The sequence below is a fragment of the Oryctolagus cuniculus genome, chromosome 2 (assembly GCF_964237555.1).
Source record: "Oryctolagus cuniculus chromosome 2, mOryCun1.1, whole genome shotgun sequence".
Classification (NCBI taxonomy): domain Eukaryota; kingdom Metazoa; phylum Chordata; class Mammalia; order Lagomorpha; family Leporidae; genus Oryctolagus; species Oryctolagus cuniculus.
In genome coordinates this window covers 17,608,163-17,632,245 of record NC_091433.1, presented here as the reverse complement: position 1 = coordinate 17,632,245, position 24,083 = coordinate 17,608,163, and the positions used below count along the sequence as shown (strand labels likewise).

At 42.7% G+C, this 24,083-nt stretch overlaps 1 protein-coding gene across 2 annotated transcripts in view; it reads left to right on the top strand.

Moving 5' to 3' along the window:
- The window catches only part of ADGRA3 (adhesion G protein-coupled receptor A3), a 139,770-nt gene that overhangs the window by 50,339 nt on the left and 65,348 nt on the right, over nt 1–24,083 (top strand). Inside the window, exons 3-7 of one of the 2 annotated variants that reach the window (XM_008274595.4) lie at nt 4,647–4,718; nt 9,841–9,912; nt 19,079–19,150; nt 20,390–20,550; nt 23,336–23,549. In XM_008274595.4, coding sequence (XP_008272817.3) covers nt 4,647–4,718; nt 9,841–9,912; nt 19,079–19,150; nt 20,390–20,550; nt 23,336–23,549 — 591 coding nt within the window. Of the gene's footprint in view, nt 1–4,646; nt 4,719–9,840; nt 9,913–19,078; nt 19,151–20,389; nt 20,551–23,335; nt 23,550–24,083 lie in introns of those variants that run through there. The other variant, XM_070069597.1, reaches the window with a different exon arrangement.

Genomic DNA, 24,083 nt, shown 5'->3' with positions numbered 1-24,083 from the left:
CCACGGAGGTGGAAGGGATAGTAGCCAACCCGGGAAGAACCAGCAGCAAACCCGGGGAGGGCCGAGCAGACGAAAGAACAGCGCAGGGTCCTGTGTCGTTCCTCCACGAAGAGGGGGAGCGACACCATGTCATGCTTTGTTACATGGATGCCTTGTGTAATATCTAGTCAGGGTCGATAAGTTTATCCTTTCAAGCATTTAACATTTTGTTAGAGTGAAAGCATCTAAAACCCTGTCTTAGAGTTTTTAAAAATCAATGTCTACTACATTGGCATTATTTGTAGTCATCCTCTGGGCAGTAGAACTCCAGAGCTGCTTGCTCCCGTCCAGTGATAACCCAGCACCTGTTGGTCAGCTTTTCCCTGTCCCTCCCCACCCTTCTCCCTTTCTCTTGGAAAGCACCATTCTATTTTAACTTCTATGATATCACCTGCTTCTTCAATTCCACATATGATATTTGTCTTTCCCTACTTGGTTTATCTCACTTAACAAAATGAGCCCCCGTTCCATTCAGGGTGTGGATGGAGTGACAATTTTGTCTTTGTTTTTATGGCCGAGTCCTAATCCATGTGTGAGCATGCCACATTTTCTTTATCCATTCAGTGGAGAGACACTTAGGTGGTTTCCATCTCTTGAGCTGTTTAGAGCTGCGACAAACACGGGGATACTGCTGTCTCTCGGACAGGTGGACTTTGTGTCTCTTGGACATATACCCAGGATTGGGACTGCTGGACATAAGGGCAGTTCTGTGTCTAGTTTTTTGAGGAAACTCCATGCCGTTTTTCACTGGCGGTACTTCCCATGGGCAGTATGTCCAGGTTCCCTTCTCACCAATGCTTGTTGTCTTTTGTCTCTTTGATAAGATGCAGTTTCCTAGAGGGGGGTGATGCCTCCTCGTGGTTTGGTTTGCATTTCCCCGATGATTAGTGATGTTGGACATTCTTCATGTACTTGTTGGCCATTTGGCTATCTTCCTTTGAGAAAGGTCTGTCAGGCTGCTGCTCATTTTTATTTGGATTACTTGTTTGTTGTTGTTGAGTCAAGTTCTTTCTGCATTCTGTGTATTAACCCGTGTCAGATGTATAGCTTGCAAAGGTTTTCTCCTGTCCTGTAACTTCTCTTTTTTTTTTTTTTTTTTTTTTTTTTTTGACAGGCAGAGTGGACAGTGAGAGAGAGAGACAGAGAGAAAGGTCTTCCTTTGCCGTTGGTTCACCCTCCAATGGCCGCTGCGGCCGGCGCACCGTGCTGATCCGATGGCAGGAGCCAGGAGCCAGGTGCTTTTCCTGGTCTCCCATGGGGTGCAGGGCCCAAGCACCTGGGCCATCCTCCACTGCACTCCCTGGCCACAGCAGAGGGCTGGCCTGGAAGAGGGGCAACCGGGACAGAATCCGGCGCCCCAACCGGGACTAGAACCTGGTGTGCCGGCGCCGCTAGGCGGAGGATTAGCCTGGTGAGCCGCGGCGCCGGCCCTGTAACTTGTCTCTTCACTCCGTTTCCTTTGCTGTACAAAAGTTACTTTAGTTTGCTGAAATCCCATTTTTCTATTTTTTTTTGCTGTTATTTCCTGTGCCTTTAGAGTCTGATCCAGAAAATCTGTGCTCATCCCAATGTCCTGAAGTATTTTTCCTGTGATTTCTTCTAATAGTTTCAAAGTTTCAGATCTCCGAGTTTTGTTCCTTAATCCATAGTGAATTGATTCTTGTACATGATGAGAAATAGAGATGAAGTTTCGTTCTTCTGCCAGTAGCTAATCTAGTTTTCCCAGCACCATTTATTAAAAAGACTCTCTTTTCCCCCATGTGTGTTCTGAGCATCTTTGTCAAAGATCAGTTGACTGTAGATGTGTGGGTTTGCTTCTAGGGTTTCTTTTGTGTTCCATTGGTGTATAGATCTGTTTTTATGCCAACACCATGCTGGTTTAGTTACTGTAGCTTTGTGGTATATTTTGAAGTCAGATACTGTAATGCTTCCTGCTTTGTTCTTTTTCCTTGCAGTTGCTTGTTGGCTATCAGGTGTGTGTGTGTGTGTGTGTGTGTGTGTGGTTTCATACAAATTTGTTTTTTTTTTTTTCTAGTTCTGTGAAAATGCCATTGAGATTTTGATAGAGATTGCATTGAATCTGTAAATTGCTTTGGGTAATATGCACATTTTGGCAGCTTTCCCATTCCATTTTACCATGAATCTGAGATGTCTTTTTACTGTTTGTGTCCCCTTCAGTTTGTCAGTGATTTGTAGTTTTCTTTGTAGAGATCTTTCACCAGGCCTTCTCTGGTATTTTTTTTATAGTGATTGGGAATGGCATTGCTTTTTTTTTTTTTTTTTAAGATTTATTTATTCATTTGAAAACCAGACTTACAGGGAGGCAGAGAGAGAAGTCTTCCATCTGCTGTTCACTCCTCAAATGGCTGCAATGGCCAGAGCTGGGCTGATCTGAAGCCAGGAGCCAGGAGCTTCTTCTTAATCTCCCACGTGTGTACAGAGGCCCAAGGACTTGGGATATTTTCCACTGTTTTCCCAGGCCATCAGCAGGGAGCTGGATCAAACTGGAGCAGCTGGGACTCAAACTGGCTCCTATATGGGATGCCAGCACTGCAGATAGCAGATTTACCCACTAGGCCACAGTGCAGCCCTGGTATTTTTTCCTTGATTTGTTATTCAGATGATTCGTTGTTGGTAGATAGCAGCAGTTCTGATTATAGTACATTGATGTGTGTATCGTGAGTCCTGGTTGCATTTGCTCATTTGTCCTCACAGCTTTTCGGTGAAGTCATTGGGATTTTCTGTATGTATGATCATGCTGTCTGCAAGCAGTGAGAATTCGACTTCCTCTTTTCCGGTGTGGATGGCCTGTACTCAGTTCCTCTAGCTAGGACCTCTAGTGCCAAGTTGAATAAAGGAGATGGAAGTGGGCCTCCTCGTCTTGTTCCAGCTTTTAGAGAGGAATCCTTCAGTTCCTCATAAGCAGTCTGGTGTCAGCTGTCAGCCTGTTACATATGGGCTCGTTTGTCCCAAGAAGCATTGGTGAGAATCTGATCTGTGCCCATCAGCATGCATTGGCGGAATGGTTATGTGGGAAGCCGCAGTACCAAGGACACATCAAGACTGCCGTGTTTATGGTCAGCCTCACCAGGATGTGTCAGTGACACTTCCAGGAAACCAGCCCCCGTGTTCTAACCGTTGTTCTATGGCAGTGAGGGTGAGCCATTAGAGAAGAATACGTCACGTATCAGACCGGGCAGCAGGCAGTTTTCACTAGCTGGTGGGACAGTGACATGGAATGTGCCCCCCTCTCCGTGGGAAGGGAGCACTTGGATCAGTGCTCATTGCACAAAGACTGCCTCCGAGGCTCCCCCTACAGCTCAGGAAGAAAAGGGTGCAGTGTTTCTGGCATTGGTGGCATGTGAGAGGCAACGTGGGGTTGTTCTCTAGCATAGAGCACGGGATGTGCAGTGGTTGCTCCAGCTCGCTGAAGCACAAAACACCTTGTTCTCGTGGTCACGGGGTAACACGGGCACCTTGTTCTTGTGGTACCCAGGAAGGCCCTGCACAGCTCAGGAAGCATGGCATCTGGGTTCCTGGCTGTGTCGACCTTTTCTCTGTGTTTCTGTTGTGGTTTCACCAGCAGTGTGTGCATCCCTGGGTCATGTGTTATGATCACAAGTAGTGTGGGAAGCCCCAGTGTGTCTGTGCAAGAAAGCGGCGGTGTTGCTGTGATTAAGTAAACGCTTCCAGAGGTTTCTGTTCCTCAGCCTGGCATCGGGCCCTCCAAGATGACCAGAGGTCGCTCTTGTCCGTAGGCAGAATATAAATGAGTCCTGACAAACACACCCTTGCCAGTGGCCAGAACATGGTCGGGGAAGATGGAAAGTTTCCGACCACCAGCTCCCTGCAAAGATCTAGGCAAACACTGGAACAGAGCACATGAGGTTCTCCAGCCTAGCCCAGATACCCAGAGGAGAGCAGCAGCCTTAACCTAGAACGCAAAAGCCCAAGGGTAGAGGGATTGGCTGTGCTGCTCACTGCTGCCCCCTAGTGGTGCTGTTCTGGCACGGAGGGGCCAGTGTGCTTGAGAAGAGTGAAGTGTGGCTGCTGTGAGATACTGCAGGGTCTGGGGCTTGTGCGCCTCTCCTTGGAGCTGCACGGATTCACTGGGTATCCTCACCATAGAGAATGCCTAACTGTAGAAGCCCAGGAAGGGAAGAAGTAGGAGAAACCGAATGACTTGAATTTGAGAGTGTATACTTTTGAAGATGTTTTTAAAATAATTTAGTTGAATGTTTGTCATAAATATTATCACTGATTCAGTTTGATAACCAAAATGCAGACCTCCTAAGGAGGAAATGATAGCAATACTGTGTATGATTGTGGTTCATGATGGCTTTGACTTGGAATAATATTAGCATGCACACATCTTTCCTGACAAATGTCTTGATTCTCATGTTAACCAAACCAGAGGGTTTTTATCAAATGTGAGTCAGGCTCTGCCATTTACTGCCAGGGTGGGCTTGCCTTGGCTTAAGATTTCTCACGTCAATTTCCTCTCATTAGTATGTTTCCTGCTCTTTTCTGCATAGCAGGTAAGTGAGATGTGCCTCAGTACTTGTGTCCATGTCGTTGTGTGAATAACTCTTATTTATTTTTAACAGGGATCTCCGGAACAACCTTATTAGTAGTATAGATCCAGGTGCCTTTTGGGGACTGTCGTCACTGAAACGATTGTAAGTGTTTGGATCACTTGCTTATATGAGTCTGAATTGCTCCTTTGATAAGTGGCTCATAACCTACTTCAGCATGAAAATAAAATGGGTGTGTCATAATATTTAGAGCTTCACAGTGGCCAGCTCCCTGGAAAAAACAACAACAGGGTATTTAATACGCAGCTTACAAGGTGGTTAGTTTGCCCAGCCGTTAGATTTGCTTGGTTGTGGTTGTTTCGGTCCCTCAGGCTGTGAAGCCATTACTGCATCAGGTTTGTAAGTTGCTATGAGTCCATTGAAACTGTTGGTTGTAAATGCTGTGTAAATTGGGGCACGTTTCTATAAATGGTTTAGTCTTGCCATTCTCATGCGTATTTTATGCATATATGTATGTACATGTGTATGCATGCATGCATGTATGTTTTATTATTATTGCTGTTATTATGACTTTAAAACCAACACCTGACTTTTACTGTTGAAACTAAACAACTTCCCCAGCCGCTTGCGGTGCTCCTGTCAGTTGCTGGGTGAGCATTTGCAGAAGCGGCTGCTCACCCAGGCCCTGTGAACTGGCCTGCCACCCCTTGTCTCTTCTGAAGATGTTTCCCAAGCACTGGCTCTTACCATACTCTGACTTCCCTGGAGGAGTTCCTAGGCTCCCAGGAGGAAAGGGTATAGGAGAAGAAAAGTCATCTTCCCTCAGCTCTTTGAAGTTCTCTGCTGGGACTTGTGTAACAAAAGACGGATGAACAAGAAGAAAGCAAGAGAGTGTATTAACATGTATTTCTTACGTACGCGGGAGAAGCCTTGTAAAGACTCACTCTCAAAGAGGTGGCCGAGAACCCTGGCTTCCCCGGCGGCGTCAGCAAGCACTGGAGGAGTGACGGAACAAAGGAAAAGGACCTTGACTCTCTAGGGGCAGTCGACCGTGGGAAGGCAGACCTGTGGGAGACTAGTGTTAGGGAGAGGCCAGTTCCTTTGCTGGGAACACGCCTGCATGCCCTGCTAGGCATGAGAGATGGATGCCCTCTGCGGGGGTGGGTGCGGAGGGGTGCACCTCAGTCCTTCCTGGTGGAGAGGGGTGGAAGTGCGCCTTTGCGAATGGGTCTTCTGCTTCCAGACAAACAGGAGGCAGGCTGGGAGCTTTCCTGCACTTACTTCTCCGTTGTCTTCAACTCAGAATAATGCTTATGGCCAAGGTGGCCTATTTTGAGGCTCCATAGTCTGCAGCTCTTCAGTGAAAATCCATGATGTTACATTAGGTAAAATCATAATGGTCTGGTAGAAGAGGAAGGGCATGTGAGAAGAGAACAGCCTGCTGGGACAGCTGCCAATGTTTAGATTTGAATTTGCCCCTGAGTTCTGACTGTGGTCATTCTCCCCTCTCTGTAGGGAATATGTTCCAAGACCCTCAGTGGATGCCTGAAACTGTGGATAGTATCGAACACTATGCTTTTTCTTACATGTACAAATTATGATAAAAGTTAATTTATAAATCATTTTCAGTTAAGAGATGAACAATAATTCAGTAGTGAAAGAACTATTCTAACAATGTACCATAATAAAATTATGTGATTATGGTCTCAAAATATCTTACTGTACTATGTATAGGTACTGTGTATCCATGTGTGCATATATTATAAGCATGTATAACGCAGTACCATATCAGTTCTGTTTGCAGTTGGTTGAGAGCAACTGACAACGAAACCTCAGCTAGGAGGAGACTACTGTTAGGTGCTGAAGAAGAACAGAAAAGGCTTTGTAGGCAGAGTCGGCCTGGGTGGAAGAGCCTGTCGATGGGGGACAGTAGTTTAGTTCTTTGGCCAGAGCGTGAAGGAGCATAGGAGTGAAGAGTGTAGGGAGATGCAGCTGGTCTGAGATCAGGAATTTCAGATCTCTTCTTTGCACAGTAGGGAACCCCACAGTCTTGTTTCAGAAGGATTCTAATGGCAACAAGGAGAAGCCACAGATGCAGAGACCAGGGACAAAAGATACTGGGGAGAAAGACCAGCACCATGGTTTCTCTCCCCTTACAGCCATCATTTTAGCTGACTCCTTTTGGGGGGATGTGGAAGGTTTTTATTATTACTTTTTTCCTTCTCCAAGGTACGTGGGTACTTTGTGTGAATATGTGTCTGGTGTGTCCCATAGCATCTGTTATAGTAACGCTGGCAATGGCAGCTCTCAGGGTAGGTCTAACCCCAACACTTGTGCTTCTGCCTTAACAAGGATTTCTGCACTGGACTCAGTTAGCGCCCAGGTGTCGAAATGTTAGATCTGAGGTAGGGAGCACAAAGGGAGGTCCTAGGTCAACCGTAGCAGACACTTTGAAGGCAAAGAGGAAGAGCTTGGTTTGAACCATTCCTCCCAGTGATTCCCATGCTAACGTTTGAGAACGTCTAGATTTTTCCCTGCAGAGGAGGAGTATGGGCCACTTCTTATTCCTGCCCTCTGGTCCACACCACTGTTGGCACAGCTTTTAGATCAGAAGAAGTTGAATGCTAATAATTTCTCCACTCTGAAGTATAGGTGGAAGGAAATTGGAGTTTTCATAAAAAAGTCCTTTCGTGAGGACGTTTTAAAGATATTTCAGAATATCTGAAGTTCTCCATCTGGTTCTGTATCCTTCAGTAAATAATTTCCCAAGTACTGCCATTTAGAAATAAATAAAAAAAGTTCTTGTTCAGTAGCATTTAATTTAATTTAATTACTGATACTGTACCAGACATTGCCTTAGCATTTTTTCATTGCATTACACATTAAGTAGTCTCTTGTGTTCTTGCCTAGGAAGGTAATTGCCATTTATAATGTTCTTCCCACTAGAAAACACATTCTTAATTCCAAACAGCTGACTTGTAATTGAACTTAAGGAACACAGCTTGCAAGCTCAAGGAGCCCTGCACGCACACCGAGAGGGATAGGAAGATATTCGGCAGTAGTAACGTTCGCTCGCTGCTCAAAAATACAGGCAGTTTTTCTTATGGGGCCTTAAATCATTTCGTGTCGATTGTGCATCTCGCTTGACAGCCCTACATAAAGTGATTTTGTAAGTGTCCCATGCCTTTGCCTTTGGTTTTATAGGTAATTTGAATCAGGAAGATTAAGTGACTTTCTGAAGGATTAACTACCAGAAGTAGGTGAAACCTAGACCAATTCAGTTTCTCTCTTGCTTTATCACCAAATTCAAGCTGATTTTAATCCAAATGAAAACCCGTTATCGATACGTCAACACCGTTTTAAGTAGATGTAGCTGTAATGAAATTGTTTCCTACAGAATTTTGGTAATTACACCATTTAAAGCTCAGAATTGAGACAGGATAATGAATAAAGTCCAGAAATGCTTGTTTAAGCAATGTTTTGCAAAATGATGCCTAATTTTCTTAAATGGTAAAACCCAGAAATAAAAGGAGAATCAGCGGGAATGAAAAAGAAAGTCCCACATGATTAAACTTTAAGCCATAATATTCCAAGAGCCGGAGCTGGGAACAAGAAGTGCAGCAGGGCCTTGCATTACTTGAGATTCTTCTGTCCAGAGTTGCAACAGTAAGACAGAGAGAGAAAGAGAGAGAGAGAGAGGGAAAAATACAGATTGATTCTATTACATTATTGAACACCAGGATTACCTGGACTAGCTTTTGAAATGTCTAAGGGGAATATAAATTGGGTAGGTCCCTGATTCACATGTGTGTCCTTAAAAATTTCTAGCCAGATTAATACACTTTCTGCTGTTCACAAGTTTGTAGTTTGGCATCTTAACAGTTTTAGTCAGAAAAGGAATAGTTTCTACTGCTTTTCAAAAGAGCAATGCAAAGCGTGACTGTGTTCTTCATAATGGGTTCTAGTGTTCTGTAGCCCAGTGAGTCCACTGAAATTCACAACGATGTGTTCTGAGCTGTATAAGAACTGAGCAGGGGGGCTGGTGGGCTCCAGCATGGAGGAGGGGTGGGAGGTGAGGATGTTCGTTGCCTGGTTTTATCAGTTTGTGCTGTACACAGCTGTTGAAATACTACGCTGTGTACTAAAGGTGTACAAGAATTATTTGTTAGTCACACCTTTTTAAAAAGTAAAAGAAAAAACCAGCTGATAAACTGCAGGGGTGGGCAATGAAGGGGAGAATGTGTATCCATCCATAATAGAAAATAATATGGATGTTGAAGAACATATGGTAAAAGTACTTTAGAAAATTTGGTTTAGAGAGTTCTAATTCTTTTCTCTAAATTCAGAGTGTAATGAATTATTCAAAGTGTAAGAAATAAAAATGGAGATTCACTGTCTTAGGATTTTCTTGCATAGTATTTACTGAGTCCACTGATGATATTGATGGGAGACGTGATGTGCACTTCACTTTTTGAGAAATTGTCAGTTGTTATGTGCCAGCAGCTTTTAAACCTGTGCATGCTTCTGATTAAAAATAAAATTGCATTTGTTGTCCTTGATATAAAGCAAAATAACTAAAGAAAGATGGGGTAAAACATTAATTAAAAATTCTCTGTGTTAAAAATGAAAGAAATTTTATGAATTGAGGAGAAAAATATTTAGAAACCAGCAATTCGATAGGATGTAGATGTTAGAAGTGAATGAAAAAAAAAATTGGTCCACTTCCTAGACATGGTTAAGGTAATTTAGCTTGCTGCTAAGTAAAGTAGAAGCTATCAATTTTTTTTGTTCCAGTCAAAACTAATGAGTATTTAAGGAGAGGAGTTTGAAAACATTAAATTTCCATTGTTCTTGAGGAAATAAAAGCTTCATCATTTTGATAACCTGCCCTCTTATGCATTGTCTTATTTGTTGGCCAAGCTGTGGCCTGTGGGTCACCTAAGGAACTGGATCACAGACAAGAAGATAGATTGGGTCTCTGTTCACTCCGGAAGCTTTATCATGAGTGATTGTGTAGGAGCAAATGCTTGAAAAAGAGAGGCATTATAAATAAGCAATATTTAGTCCATGTTTTCCATAATTAAGTGAAAGTAGAATCATTTTCCAGTGCTAGCCTTATCTCAGCTAAGTCAGACAGAGTCTCAAAGCTGCTTAAAAGAGAGATCTTGTATGTATGATACCTGAATACTGTTCTTGAGTTAAGTGTGTGAGACATTCATTAACCAAGAGAACTAATTGAAGACACTTTCCCCTGCCTGCTCCTTAGGGACCTGACAAACAATCGAATAGGATGTCTGAATGCAGACATATTTCGAGGACTCACCAATCTGGTTAGGCTGTAAGTATATCTTTTCTTTCCTTTAGAAATGTAAGGAAGGGGTGGGTGTTGTATTGCATTGGGTTGAACTTCCACTTGGGATGCCCATATCACATATCTGAGTATCTGAGTCCCAGCTGTTCTGCTTCTGGTCCAACTTCCTGCTAATGGGCCTGGGAGGCAACCGATGATAGCCCAAGTACTTGAGTTCCTGCTACCTATATGGGAGACCTGGATGGAATTCCTGGATGATGGCTTTATCCTGGCCCATGTCTGTCTGTGGTGGGTATTGGGGGGTGAACCAGCAACTAGAAGTTGTGTCTGTCTCTCTCTGCCTTTCAAAAAACAAAAACAAACCAAAAACTTATCCCAAGTTTAATCCAGTATGGGGAACTCTGTGGGATATGCTGTAATACACTCGATTCCATGGGTGATTCTGATGCACAAAAAGTGTGATAATTGCTGATGTAGGCTAGGGTGTTGGTCTCTAACCAGAATGATTTTTAAATGGTCTTAGATCTGCCATAGAATTCTTTATCTCTTGCTATCACTTTGCCTTTCAAATAAGTAAATAAACAAGGGGCCGGGCTTGTGGAATAGTGGGTTAAGCTGCCACCTGTGATGCTATCATCCCATATGGGCACCAGTTCGAATCCCAGCTGCCTCCTGATACACTTCCCTGCTAATGTGCCTGGGAAAGCAGCAGAAGATGGCACAGGTCCTTTGCCCTTGAACCCATGTGGGAGACCTGTAAGACACTCCTGGTTCCTGGCTTCAGCCTGCCCAGCCCCAGCACTGGTAGCCATTTGAGGAGTGAACCAATGGGTGGACGACTTTTCTCTCTGTCTCTCCTCCTCTCTCTGTAACTCTGCCTTTCAAATAAATAAAATACATCTTTAAAAAAATTAAACAAAAATCTGTGGAAGCATTTGAACTATTATGCATGATAGGTTTAATATTACAGTAGCAGCTATTGGGACTATAAAGAGACAAAGAACTGGGATCTAAATCAGAGAAATATAATATCCTTAAAATGCAATACTGTTTAAGTATCCCTTACCTACAATGCTTGGGATTAGGAAGGATCGGATTTCAGATTTTGGAATATTCACATGTACATAATGACACATATTGAGAATAGGAACCAAATCTAAATGCAGCATTGGTTTATCTTTCATATATACCTACTACATATAGCAGTATTTTCAAGAATTTGGGACATGAAACAAAGTTTCGTGGATTGAAATTTTCCACTTGTGGTTTCATGCCAGCAGCACTCATAAAGTTCAGGATTTTGGAACAGTTTGGACTTCAGCTTTGCGGATTAGTGCTGGTCCAGCTTTAAGACATCATCACACCGCACACATGCACACAGTGTAGTTCATGCAGCATGGAAGACACTCAGGTGGAGAAATGTGATGGAAGCTTCACTGGTCTGAGAAAATCTCTTGAGGAGGTAAAATGCAAGCTGATGGTTCAGAAGATGTACAAACATTTGGATTAGAAAGGAGAAGCTGAACCAGTCATGCGTGGAGGAGGAACCCAGAGGGGAAAGCCAGTGGAGTGGGAGCTAAGTAACCAGTTGAATTGTGCCTCTGACCATGTGGCTTGGAGTGAGATACTCAGCCTTTCTGTTTTCATCTAGGATCAGTGAGTACCTCATAGTTACTGTAAGAATTAATTAAAATTTGACTTATTTAAGGTTATTTGATGATTTATGTGTAATACAAATATGGAAGAACTTGGTATAAACCAGCAGATCTAATTTTGTTTTGATTAAGTTCTATTTGAGAGTAATTAGAAATAAGGCTGATCATTTATAAAAGAGCTTACTGTTGGAATGTATGAAGCAGACAGAAGCTTACAACAAAGTCAACAGTCGGAAGCCATGGGAAGCATTTCTGTGGGAAGTTGACACTGATTCGTGTTTCAGAGATGAGCAGCCTGGGAATGGGGTTCAGCGTGGAATGCTGGAACTGGGGCAGAAGCTCTGGGGACTCTAAGGACTTTCTGCTCCTGGTGCCTTCTAGTATGTACCTTTCATTGCATTCGACTTAACTTTGGAAGAGCAGCCAGGGGCTTATCTTGGTCAGGCCGGTTTTCTGTTGCTCCAGGCAACTACCCAGGACTGGGTAATTGATGAAGAAAGGGGTTTACTCTGTGATTCTGCAGACTGGGAAGTCCAGGATTGGGAGGTTGCATCTGGTAAGGACCTTGTGTTACTTCCTAGTGTAATGGAAAAAGAGAAGGCGCCAGTGAGCACGTGTGGATGAGGGAAAGGGAGACAAACTCCTGCCACAGCCGGTCCAGGAAAAGCCTGAATGCCTTGTTGAGGTCTGCTCCCATCTCCCCTGGGCTGCGCCCTCCCGGTGCTGCTTCATTTCAGGGAGTTTCAGAGGAGACAAGCCATGTCTGAACCATAGCAGAGTTTAAATAGTGATCTACAGAGGAGCGGAGGGGATTTAAAATCAGTTGTTCCACTCTGTATGTTTAGAGAAAAGATAGATGGCCTGACATTTTTAAGTAAAAGACTAACTGGATATATAGCTTTGCTCATGATTGGAAATTAATAAAAATCAGTTATATTTTAGTTCATTGTAACTGAATTGCAAATATTTTTACTTTAGTCCTTTTTTTGTCTCAAAAGTTTTTGCATTTTTAGTTTTGAGGACTTCTTTGAATTGGTAGAATTACACATTTAGATAGGCTGGCACTGTGGCATAGTGGGTAAAGCTGTCACCTGCAGTAATGACATCCCATTATTGGTGCCAGTTCAGGTCCTGGTTGCTCCACTTCCAATCCAGCTCTCTGCAATAGCCTGGGAAAGCAATAGAGAATGGCCCAAGTTCTTCAGCCCCTTTACCCACATGGGAGACCCAGAAAAAACTTCTGGCTCCTGGCTTTGGATCGGCCCAACTCTGGCTGTTGCAGCCATTTGGAGAGTGAACCAGCAGATGGAAGACTTCTCTATCTGTGTCTCTGCCTCTGCCTCTCTTTAACTCTGCCGTTCAAATAAACAAGTAAGTCTATAAAAAATATGCATTTAGGAAGAAAACTTCTGTTGTATTTTTGGATAGGAATGACTCAAGTAGTAAAGAAGACTGAAATCTTATTTTGTTGATTTAGTCGTGGATTGATTTCTACTTTTGACCTAGGGATTTGACCCATTGCCAAGTGTTCTTTAGGCAAAAAGGTAGGTGAGGCAGGATTCATGTTAGGGCATTTATGCTACTTACTATTTTCTTTGATTTTCCTTCGTCTGGAAGTTCTAGAAATCAGGCTGTGTATTACATTTTTTACTAATTAACTCAATGCCTGCTGTGAGAATTCACAGGTCATAGCCACATTGAACATTTATTCGAGAGAATCATTAAAACACACACGTAACATTACCAGGTCTCCTGCTTTGAGATTTGATTGATATGATTTTGTAGCCCATGGAATAATAGATTTTGAAGAAAGGAATTTATCGATACATTAGGTTCTCAGGGTCACAGCAAATGCATGATAATTACTACAACACGGTTCTCATGGTAATGTGATATTAATACGTGGAGAACAGTGAGAGACTCTTGTGAGTCTTCTAAATGTAAGAGTCTGTGGCTTGCTCAGCAGTATTCCAGCGGATATTCAGATCCTTTTTGAAGAAGATGTCTGTTGAGGAAGCTTGTGAACATCAGCAGTCTGTTGCAGTGGAACTGTGCGCAGTAATTTGGGTTGACAGAGGTCTGGAGCTGCAGATCTGGAAACTCGGCGAAAATGTTCTGTCTGGGCTGCTCCTGCTGCCAGATTTCTGAGCTCTGTAGCCAGGCCATCTGCTGGTTGTGGAAGCTGATAGCAGTTTGCAGAGGTGGAGAATAGCATGTTCTTCATCCAACAGAAGGACGATCTGATAGGCAAGGAGCTTACGTTAGGAGTCAGAGAGCTCTTTACTGACTGCCTTCCAAAAGAGAAGCTGCCCTGCAGAAGCCAGCCCAGAGTGGATCTGTGTAGGAGCTGTTTCCTTTGCCAGCTCTCCAAGGGAACTCTGGGTCTCTCTGGAACCGGAGACACAGACCGACTGGGCCTCTTAGCCACGGAGCTGGAATCCGAGGCCCACAGGGCCCCGCTGAGACCCTGGCAAAGTCTGTAACATTCTTGCCCAGACTCCTCAGCATTTTTAAACAAGCCTTGGCTTTGGAGATTTAGGTTAAGAATTGACATAAAGCCTTCTCCAAATGTGTTGGAGGCCTCACTGGACATGGGAGGTATATAAAATTGATTGATTTTATGTATTGGTCTTTGTTTAACTGTGGAAAAGTTCTCTTTGAACTCTTCCAGCAAGTGTGTCCATACTCCTGACCCCAGGCTCTCCCACTGTCACAGTGGAAATAGCTGGCTGGCTGGCCTAATAAATCACATGAAGCTGCTGTGGTTTTTTTTAAGATTTCTTTGTTTATGTGAAAGTCAGAGTTACAGAGAGAGAGAGAAACAAACACAGAAAGAGAGACATTCCATCTGCTGGTTCACTTCCCAGATGGCTGCAATAGCCAAGGCTAGGCCAGGCTGAAGCCAGGAGCTTCTTCTGTGTTTCCCACGTAGATGCAGGGGCCCAAGCGCTTGGGCCATCTTCCATTGCATTCCCAAGCCATTAGCAGGGAGCTGGATTAGAGGAGCAGCAGCTAGGACTCGAACTGGCACCCGTATGGGTTGCCAGCATTGTAGGCAGTGGCTTAACCCCCTGCACCATGATGCCAGCCCCCAAACCTGGTATCTTTAGTACTTCACTATGAGATAAATCTGAGCAATATTTATAACTTTCCTTATATGCATTTTCCCTGTACAAAAGATTCTGTACATATAAAAAATTTATACAAAGAACTTCCTTTATTCAAAAAATTATGGACGTTATTGAGTAATACAACCACATAGAAATGAAGGAAGTAAACATATCCCTCTCCATCACTATCAGTACTCTGAGGTAGCCTGTATTTATGGCTTGGTGTATACATTTTTGTATTTTCTTCCCCATTGCTCCCACAAATGTATAGGCAGACACACCTGTGTGTTTGCTAGTCACTATAAAGTATTCCAGATGTAGAACAGGTTATGATTTAGTCAATCATTCCTCTGTTGATGGAGATTCTATTTGGTCACATTTTCTTTTCCCTTAAATCTGTCCTGACAAGCATTTCTGTGCATGTGGCCCACCACTTCCCTTGATTCCAGTCACTGAGTTAATCCACTGTAGATTGAAAATACTCAGAAAAACAGTTGTGTCAGCACAGAACTTGAACAGACTTTCCCCCCTTGTTGTTGTTTACTGAACAGTGCAATAACTGTTTATATAGCTGCTCAAATTTAGACAGGATTTGTCTCCTGAATTCATATAAACATTTTTAATTTTATTTTCCAAGGATTTATGTATTTACTTGAAAAGCAGAGCTAGAGGGAGAGACAGAAGAGATCTTCCATCCACTGGTTCACTCCCCAAATGGCTGCAATGGCCAGGGTTAGGTTAGGCCAAAGTCTGGTGCCAGGAGCATCTGGGTCTCCCCCATGAGTGCAGGGGCCCAAGCACTTGAGCCATGTTTCGCTGCTTTCTCAGGTACAGTAGTAGGGAGTTGGATTGGAAGTGGAGCAGCCAGGACACGAAGGGGCACCCATATATGGGATGCTGGGACTGTAGGCAGTGGGTTTATCTGCTGTGCTACAGCACTGGCCCCCATGTAAGCATTTAGACCCCAAAGTTGTAAGTTAATGGTGTTGAGAAATGGTGCTGAAAGCATAGAAACTGAATCCAGTTATGGTTTTGAGAGGTGGATACTTTTAGAAGTGATTGATTTAGGTTGGGTCATTAAGATGGAGCCTCCATAGTTAGATCCTAATGGCTTTATGATACTACACAGACCTAGATACGTACACTCTGCTTCTCTTACTGTGTAAATGCTCAGTGCTGCTTTGAGACTGTGCCTACAAGAATGGCAGTATCAGATGCCGAAGCAGCAGGGCCTGCTCAGTCTTGGACTGTGACCCTGCAGAGCCAAAGGCCAAAATGTACCTCTTTCCTTTTTAAGTAACTGTGCCAGTTGTTTCATTATGGTCATGAAAAGCTGACCAGTGCAACAACATTTGTATTAGGTTGTATACAATTACTTTTCAAAGGATGTGCATAGAGGTACTTAAATACTGTATCTTTGTACATAAGAGGTTAAAGCATCTTCAGATTTTGGTGTCTGTAGGGGTAGGGATGGGGGTTCTGGGACCAATCCCACAGGACTACAAGGGGACAGCAGATAATGCATCTCATAACTTTCAGGAATTGAAATAGATCTGTCCGAAACAAAGTTGGAACCTTCATTAGAAAGTAAGAAGAAAATGGGGGCCAGCACCATGGCTCACTTGGTTAATCCTCCACCTGTGGTGCTGGCATCCCATATGGGCGCCGGATAATAGTCCTGGCTGCTCCTCTTCCAGTCCAGCTCTCTGCTGTAGCCTGGGAAGGCAGTGGAGGATGGCCCAAGTGCTTGGGCCCCTGCACTTGCATGGGAGACCAGGAGAAGCACCTGGCTCCTGGCTTTGGATCGGTGCAGTTCCAGCCATAGCAGCCATCTGGGGAGTGAACCAGCAGAGGGAAGACCTTTTTCTCTGTCTCTCTACTTGTTATAACTCTACCTGTCAAATAAAAAAAGTGAGAAGAAAATAACAGAGGGTGCAGGTTGGGGAGGGTGTTGGATAATTTGTCTGCTGCTCCATTCACTCGGGTCTTCAAGCCATAGGAGCACTGGCTTTGCTGTTGCTGTCATTCTCAGCTGCATGCGCGTGTGTGTGAGAGAGCGAGCACACATACGAGCATGAGAGCGAGCAGAGTGTGATTCCAGTGTGTTAATATATGTGTACTCTTTTATGGCTCTCAGACTCAAGCGAATGACTTCCCCTGGCGTTCTGCCAAACACACACACAAATAGCAGTCTGGCTGTGCCGGGGGAGGAAATGGTTTGTGAAGGACCTTAACGTGTTCTTCACCAGTGTGATTTCTTCCTCTGTGACTTCTAAGGGAAAATATCTAATAATATACCTAGGAACCGGGTGTTCACTCTAAGAGGCAATTCTTCTGTTTATACTTACATCCTAATTACTAGCGTGGATTTTCATTTTCAACTTGGAAATTTCAGAGCACACAATGAGAGCTCACTGTATAAGGAATCCCTGTTCCCTTGTTTTGTCACTTGATCTTGGAGCCAGTCTTGATTTAGTAGCTCTTTCTGGCCCACATTAGTTTAAACCACCCCAGTAATTGTATAATTTCGCATGAGTAGCTTCATAAAAGTACAGTTGTTCACATTAGTTGCTTGTAGTGGACTCTTTCTAAATTGTTAGGGTAAGGTCCCTGCCATCAGCTGTACCCTTTTAAAACCTGATTTGGTATCCATTCTGATAGACCAGCAAAGAAAAGGGCATCTCTTTGGTTGTTATTTTGACTTGCAAATACTCTTTTTTGTTAGTTGCTTTTTTTAGGTCCCTAGACAATTCTAAAAGGTTCAGAAGCCTTTTTTATTAGGAAAGAAGGAAGGGAGGGAGGGAGGGAAGAAGAAAGAAAAGAAAGGAAAGAGGAAAGAAAGGAAGGAAAGAGTGAGAGAAAGAGAAAAGGAAGGACACGAGGAGGGGAGGAAGGGAAGAGAAAGGAAAATCCTAAAGCACGTGTCAACATGGTGATGCCCTATCCAGGAACTGCTGTGGCTGCAGGGGCACAGGACAGGTGACCTCCCACATCATTCTCTGCCCTGTTCCCACTGGAGAATCCGTCTGCCTCTCATCACTGTCTCCTGCCCGGGAACAGACCCCAGGGGAGAGATTGGTCTCATCCAAGCTTCTAGATGCCTGCCCACCCTCCACTGTGGCGCAACAGCTCAGCTCTTGAGAACTCAGTTTTGCCACATCTGGGTCCTGCTGCCATTTTCCCAGCACCCTCAGTGCCATTTCCGTATTAGGAGCCTCCTGTAGGGGAACATCTGTTCACTGTGGTCAGACACCTGCCGTCCCCCGGCATGACACTAGCTGACACGGGGCCTCCCTTCTCTCTGGGTCCTGGAGCACCTACTGGGGCTTGGAAGAAATCCAATCAGATTGTAGCATGGAGTGTGTTCTGTGTTTCATTCATACCAAACACTGCAAGGATTGGGTCATTTATTAATGCCTCTCCACACAAGGGAATACCGGGGAGATAAGGTAATTTGGCCAAGACCAAGGTTGCATTATAGCTTCTATTTCTTGTTTTAAATTTTGAATTCCTTCCACTCTGCTTACATTTTCCACTCAGTGACAGTGTGATGCTGCCAGCAATCACTGAGGTCGTACTTTTTCTGTTCTGAGTTTAAAAAGTTTAACTCTTATTTGTTCTTTAATTTTTACATGCAGCTTTCTTAAATGTTACTGAGTGAACGTATGGAGGTAATTCTAGTGGGAATTCAGTATGATACCTTTTAGGTTTACCTGGCATCTAGTATGTCTGTATTTTAAGTTTTTATTCATTTATTGAGAGGCAGGCAGAGCTCCCATCTGCTGGTTCTTCCCACATACGCCTGCAATGTCTGAGGTTGTGCTGTTCTGAAGCCACAAACAGAAACTCAATCCACATCTCCTATTTGGCTGGCAGGGACCCAGCTCCTTGAGCCATCACTGCTACCTCTCAGCGTTTACTTTAGCTGGAATTAGGACTGGAGCTAGGACTCAATTCCAGGCAGACTAATAAGGTATACAACATCCCAACCTGACTGTTAACTGACTATGTCCCATCATCCTATAAATAGGACAAGTAAAAAAACTTAAATAGAGCAACAGTTATATCAGTATAGTAATCTTTAAATAAATATGATGTCATTGAAATATCTGCGAAGTTGCAAACTTGAGACTTAATAGGTTGTTTGCAAAGTTGACAACTTGGGACTTAAAGGGGTATAATGGGACTTAGCCCACCCATGTTTTTAGCAGTTTGTTCACTGCTTTATGATAGTTTAAAAAGTAAGTGTTTCCTTCAGCTCTGGAGGAAATTATTACTAGCTGCTCCATCTTTCAAAGCTTTGAAACCACCGTTGTGAATTCCTCGTACCATTATTCAGAATTACAGAGCACTTCAGAAAATAGGAAGTTGTAAAAAGTGGTCTATATTGTCGTGTTTTTAAAAGCAAAATTATTTCCTATTTTCCAGAAACCTTTCAGGGAATTTGTTTTCTTCATTATCTCAAGGAACTTTTGATTATCTTGGCTCATTACGGTCTTTGTAAGTAAGACTTGTCTTTGTTATTTTGATAAACATTTTCAGTTTTGAAAATTAAAGATGTATGATTTAAGAGACTTCATGGGGAAAAACCTGTGAATTTGTCAAAGTTTGAATCTTGAGAGCTCTCATTCACACTGGAAAACATACAGTAAACATTCATAGCACATTGTATACCAGGCAGTCCTTTTCCCCTTAGAATATTATATCACGTAATCTATATTTAGAGTAAATAGATTGGCAATTGTTTCTCTTTTGTTTTTTTTCAAATCAGAAAATGTGTTGATGTTTGACTGATTAAGTCCCTGAAGTATAAAATATCCCTCCCTATAAAGAATTTGTAGCTCAGAATATTTTTACTTCAGGGATTTAATTTTGTCCAGTCATCCGTGCTCCAAAAGAAATCCCAGGCTATGCTAGGGCTGCTTATGGAAAACGCCTTCTTCAGGAAGTCACCATAAGTTCTTCATTCATTTCTCAGCTTCCATATTGATTGACTTTTCCTCCATACACAGTTGCAGCAACTGAGAAATTGCACAGGAGTTACTTTCTGAAAGTAACTGCATTCCCAGATAAACTTTGCCGTACGGCAACCTATAAGTTACGGTAATTGCTATTGGAATTACAGTTCCAAATAATGTTTTTCAAATTTTCATGGTGTATAATTTAGGGGATTGAGTGCCTCTTTTTCCCAGGGAAAGGTTTCCTCTCTCCCAGATGCTTCTGCTCTGCTGCCTGCCTCCTCCCCTCTGTTCCTGCTTCTTTCTCATCCTGTCATTTAAATCTCCTCTGCAAGCTTTCACAGAGATGAGCTCACAGCGTCCCATCCAGCCCCAAGGCGGGCACCTGTGTGCACTCCTCCGCTCAACACTGGATCAGACCCTGCCTGGTGTTTGTGGTGCCACTGCTGTACTTACCCAGGAGGCTGCTTCTCAGTGGACACATTTCCTTTTGGTATATTTACTGGGCTCAAGTCAGCCATGGCTGTGTAGTTTAAGAAATAAAAGACTACAAAGCTAATCTGGCATGCAAAAAAAAAAGGGGGGGGGGCAAAATTGCAAGTGCTTTTACCTGCTGCAGAAGGTGGTGCTTAGTAGTCACTTGGGTATTGTTTTACAGTTTGTTTCCACCATGCTGTATGCCATCCCATCATTTTTTTCTCTTCTCTTCTCTTCTGTCCTCTCCTGTCCTGGCCTTGTGCCAGTGCACTGTACTCTCTAATTTGGATTTGTGTGCTAACAGGGAGTTTCAGACTGAGTACCTTCTGTGCGATTGTAACATACTGTGGATGCATCGCTGGGTAAAGGAGAGGAACGTCACCGTGCGGGACACCAGGTGTGTGTATCCTAAGTCGCTGCAGGCCCAGCCAGTCACAGGTGTGAAGCAGGAGCTGTTGACGTGCGGTAAGGAAGAAACCAAAACGGAGAAAGCGTTTGCCCTGTTTTGCCTTGCTGCTGTGCTTTTCTTGATAAGCTAAACTTGCCTGATGGAGCTGAGTGAAGTACAGTCCTTAATCCTTGTGGATCTGATGGTATTTAGTTTATGCTAATCATCAAGCCAGGTGGATGAGAGAGCATTATTGTTTCTGTTGATCTTTAAAGGCCACTGCTTGCAGGCTCTGAGCAGCTTTCTGGATTGAAAACCAGTTTAAAAAGCAGCATAGATGTTCGTGTTTTCTGTTGGGTGGCAAATTAGGAATCTGTTGATAGAGAGAAAGTCTCGGAGTATTAGTACTGTTTGCTGGGAGTGTGAACTGAAGCATATTTTTCTGAAGTGTAGTTCAGCAGAATGTCCGTGTTTTTAAAGGGCTGATACAGTTAGATCCGGAAATTCTGTATCATGGAGTGAATTTCAGCAAGTGATCAGCTACGTATGTCAATCTTTAGATGTTATATATCCCCTTTCCCTAAATTCTCAATGACGGGATTGGTTTAATTGCTTCTTACATCCTTTCAATGAAGTACTATACAACTATTGACAATAATGATTTTGAGGATTAGATTAAGAATCAAGGGAAGTTACTCATTTACTATGTGTTAAATGGGAAAAAAAGGCCCATAAACTGAAAATCATCCTTAAGATAGTATAGGGAGATCCTGGTTGTCTTTTGTTTGGAAATAAAACAGGTTTTTTTCTTTTCTGTTTATTATCATTATAATTATTTTAAAAATATATTTATGTTCATTTACATGGAGCAACAGAGAGAGGAGAGAGACAGATTTCTTGTCATCCGCTGATTTACTCCCAAATGCCTGTAACATCCAAGATTGGACCACAGTGAAGCCCGGAGCCTAGAACTCCATCGAGGTCTCCCACTTGAGTGGCCCTAGCATTCAGCCATCTGCTGTCTTATGGGATGCATGAGCAGGAAGCTGATTTTGAAGTGGAGCAGCTAGGGCTTGAACCAGCACTCCAGTATGGGATGTCGACATCCCAAGCAGTGGTTTAAACCCACTGTACCACAATGTCTGCTTGCTCTATCATCATTATTATTGTTTCACAAACAAAATCTACTCATTAAGAAAATTAGTATTTATGAAGAGAAACAGAAATTTTCAAAAGAGCAAAGAAATAAAGTCCATGTTTATATTCTTAGCATTCAAAGATAATTATAAGCCATGGGTGTGTTATCTTCTGCATCTTTTTCCTGTATTTTGACAAAAATATCATTGCAGTCTAAAAGAACATTTAAATAATGTAAAACTTATATATACCAATCCATTATGTAGATACAGCCATAATTTAACACTTATTACTAATGCATATTTAGCTTGTTAATAATTCTCCATAAGTAATGAAGTGATAAATTTATTTATGTGCATTTTTGCATGTTTGCTGTTATTCTTTAGAATATATTTCTCCTGAAAGTAGAATTGTTATGTTAGACAAATGAAAGTATTTTAAAGGTTTTCGATGAACCAATGATATTCGTGTACCTTTTCACACATATGTTTAGAATCTCCCTTTGATTTTTCTAACTGGATGGAAAATGTCATCATTTAATTATTTTAAGATTTTTATTTACTTATTTAAAAGGCAGAAGTGAGAGAGAGAGAGAATGAAATTGAGAGAGAGGAGAGAAAGAAATTGAGAGAAGTCAAAGTATGCACTACCCAAATGGCTACAGTGGCTGGGGTTGGGCTCTGTTGAAGCCATGAACCAGGAGCTTCATCTGGGTATCCCATTCGAGTTTAGGGACCCAAACACTTGGGTCACCTTCTGCTGCTTCTCCAGGCAGGTTAGCATGCAGCTGGATCAGAAGTGGAGCAGCTGGGACTTGCACCTATGCCCATATGGGATGCTGGCATCTCAGGTGATGGCTTAACTGGCTATGCCACCTTGAAACTGTCATCTTTTAAAAAGTGATTTTAGGGGTCAGTGCTGTGGCATAGTAGGCTAAGCCTCCACCTACGGCACCGGCATTCCATATCGGTGCTGGTTTGTGTCCTCATTGCTCCTCTTCTGATCCAGCTCTCTGCTCTATCTTGGGAAGGCAGTGGAAGATAGCCCAAGTGCTTGGATCCCTGCATCCCCTTGGGAGACCCGGAGGAGGCTTCTGGCTCCTGGCTTCAGATTGGCCAGCTCCTGCCTTTACAGCCATAGGGGGAGTGAACCAACAGATAAAAGACTTTTATCTTTCCCTCTCTTTGTCTGTAACTCTGCCTCTCAAACAAATAAATAAAATCTTTAAAACCAAAATGATTGTAATCTATGGGATTAAAAAAAAAAACTTTCTTTAAATGTTTTGAACTTTCTGCACTGAATATGCGTTACATTTACAGCCAGAAACCAGTGTTTGAGTCAAAGGTAATACAGTCTCCAAAATGTATTTTCAGTTTGTAAATATCAGTATTTACTTGTCAGCAGTTCAGGTCTCCAGATGTAAGTGTTATACTACAGCTTGTTCTTGTAGTTTGCTCCTGTGGTCATCTGACAGTTTTATGAAACCACCACAAAGGAACAGCTCTGAAGATCCCAGCGGAGTGTCATGTGCTTTGTCTTCATTTGTGATGACCTGTTTGTGTTTTTCTAGAATAGCCTTGTTGGTGCTAGCGTGAGAATACTGGGTACTGAAAGAGATGTGTTTTTCTCTTGTCATCATTTTACCTAGAATTTCATAGCTTTCGGTACCTAGGCAGCGTGACCCCAGTGGCGTGTGTGTTGATGGCTCCTGGTTTGCGTCTGCAGATCCTCCCCTGGAGTTGCCCTCCTTCTACATGAGTCCGTCTCATCGTCAGGTGGTGTTTGAAGGAGACAGCCTTCCCTTCCAGTGCATGGCCTCCTACATCGACCAGGACATGCAGGTGCTGTGGTATCAGGATGGGCGCATAGTGGAAACTGATGAATCGCAAGGTATCTTTGTTGAAAAGAACATGATTCACAACTGCTCCTTGATTGCAAGGTAAACTTATAGATGAAGACTTGTGTCTGTGGATTTCCTCTGTCCTTTAAGAATTGTAGTGTTTAGTTGGAATGTGCATTAATATTTTATGCAAACAATGCATATTTCCATTTCCTGATTGTTATTTATTTTCTAAAATTTAATAGCTGTCATTCCATTCCCTTTTGGAAGAAAAAGCTTGATATAAAAGGAAACCACTAAAAAAACTGGGACCTTTTTGTTTAAAGTTGTAGGAGAAAAATTTTAAACTGTCAGTGCCAAACCTGCTCTGTAAACGTTTCTTGCTGCTAAGCTCTGTTATCTTTTTTAGGAGTCTCTTGATTTTCACTGTTTTATCTTATGATTAATGCTCAATTTTGAAATATTTCTTCTCCCACCTACTGGTATAAACTATTATAAATCTGAACTATGAATTCCATGGATTTGTATGAGTAATGGAAGAGTTAATTCAAATGAGCTTTTTAAAATAAAACAAGAAAAAAAAAAGGGTAGAATGTATATGATACTGTCACTCTACAAATTTTTTTTTTTTTT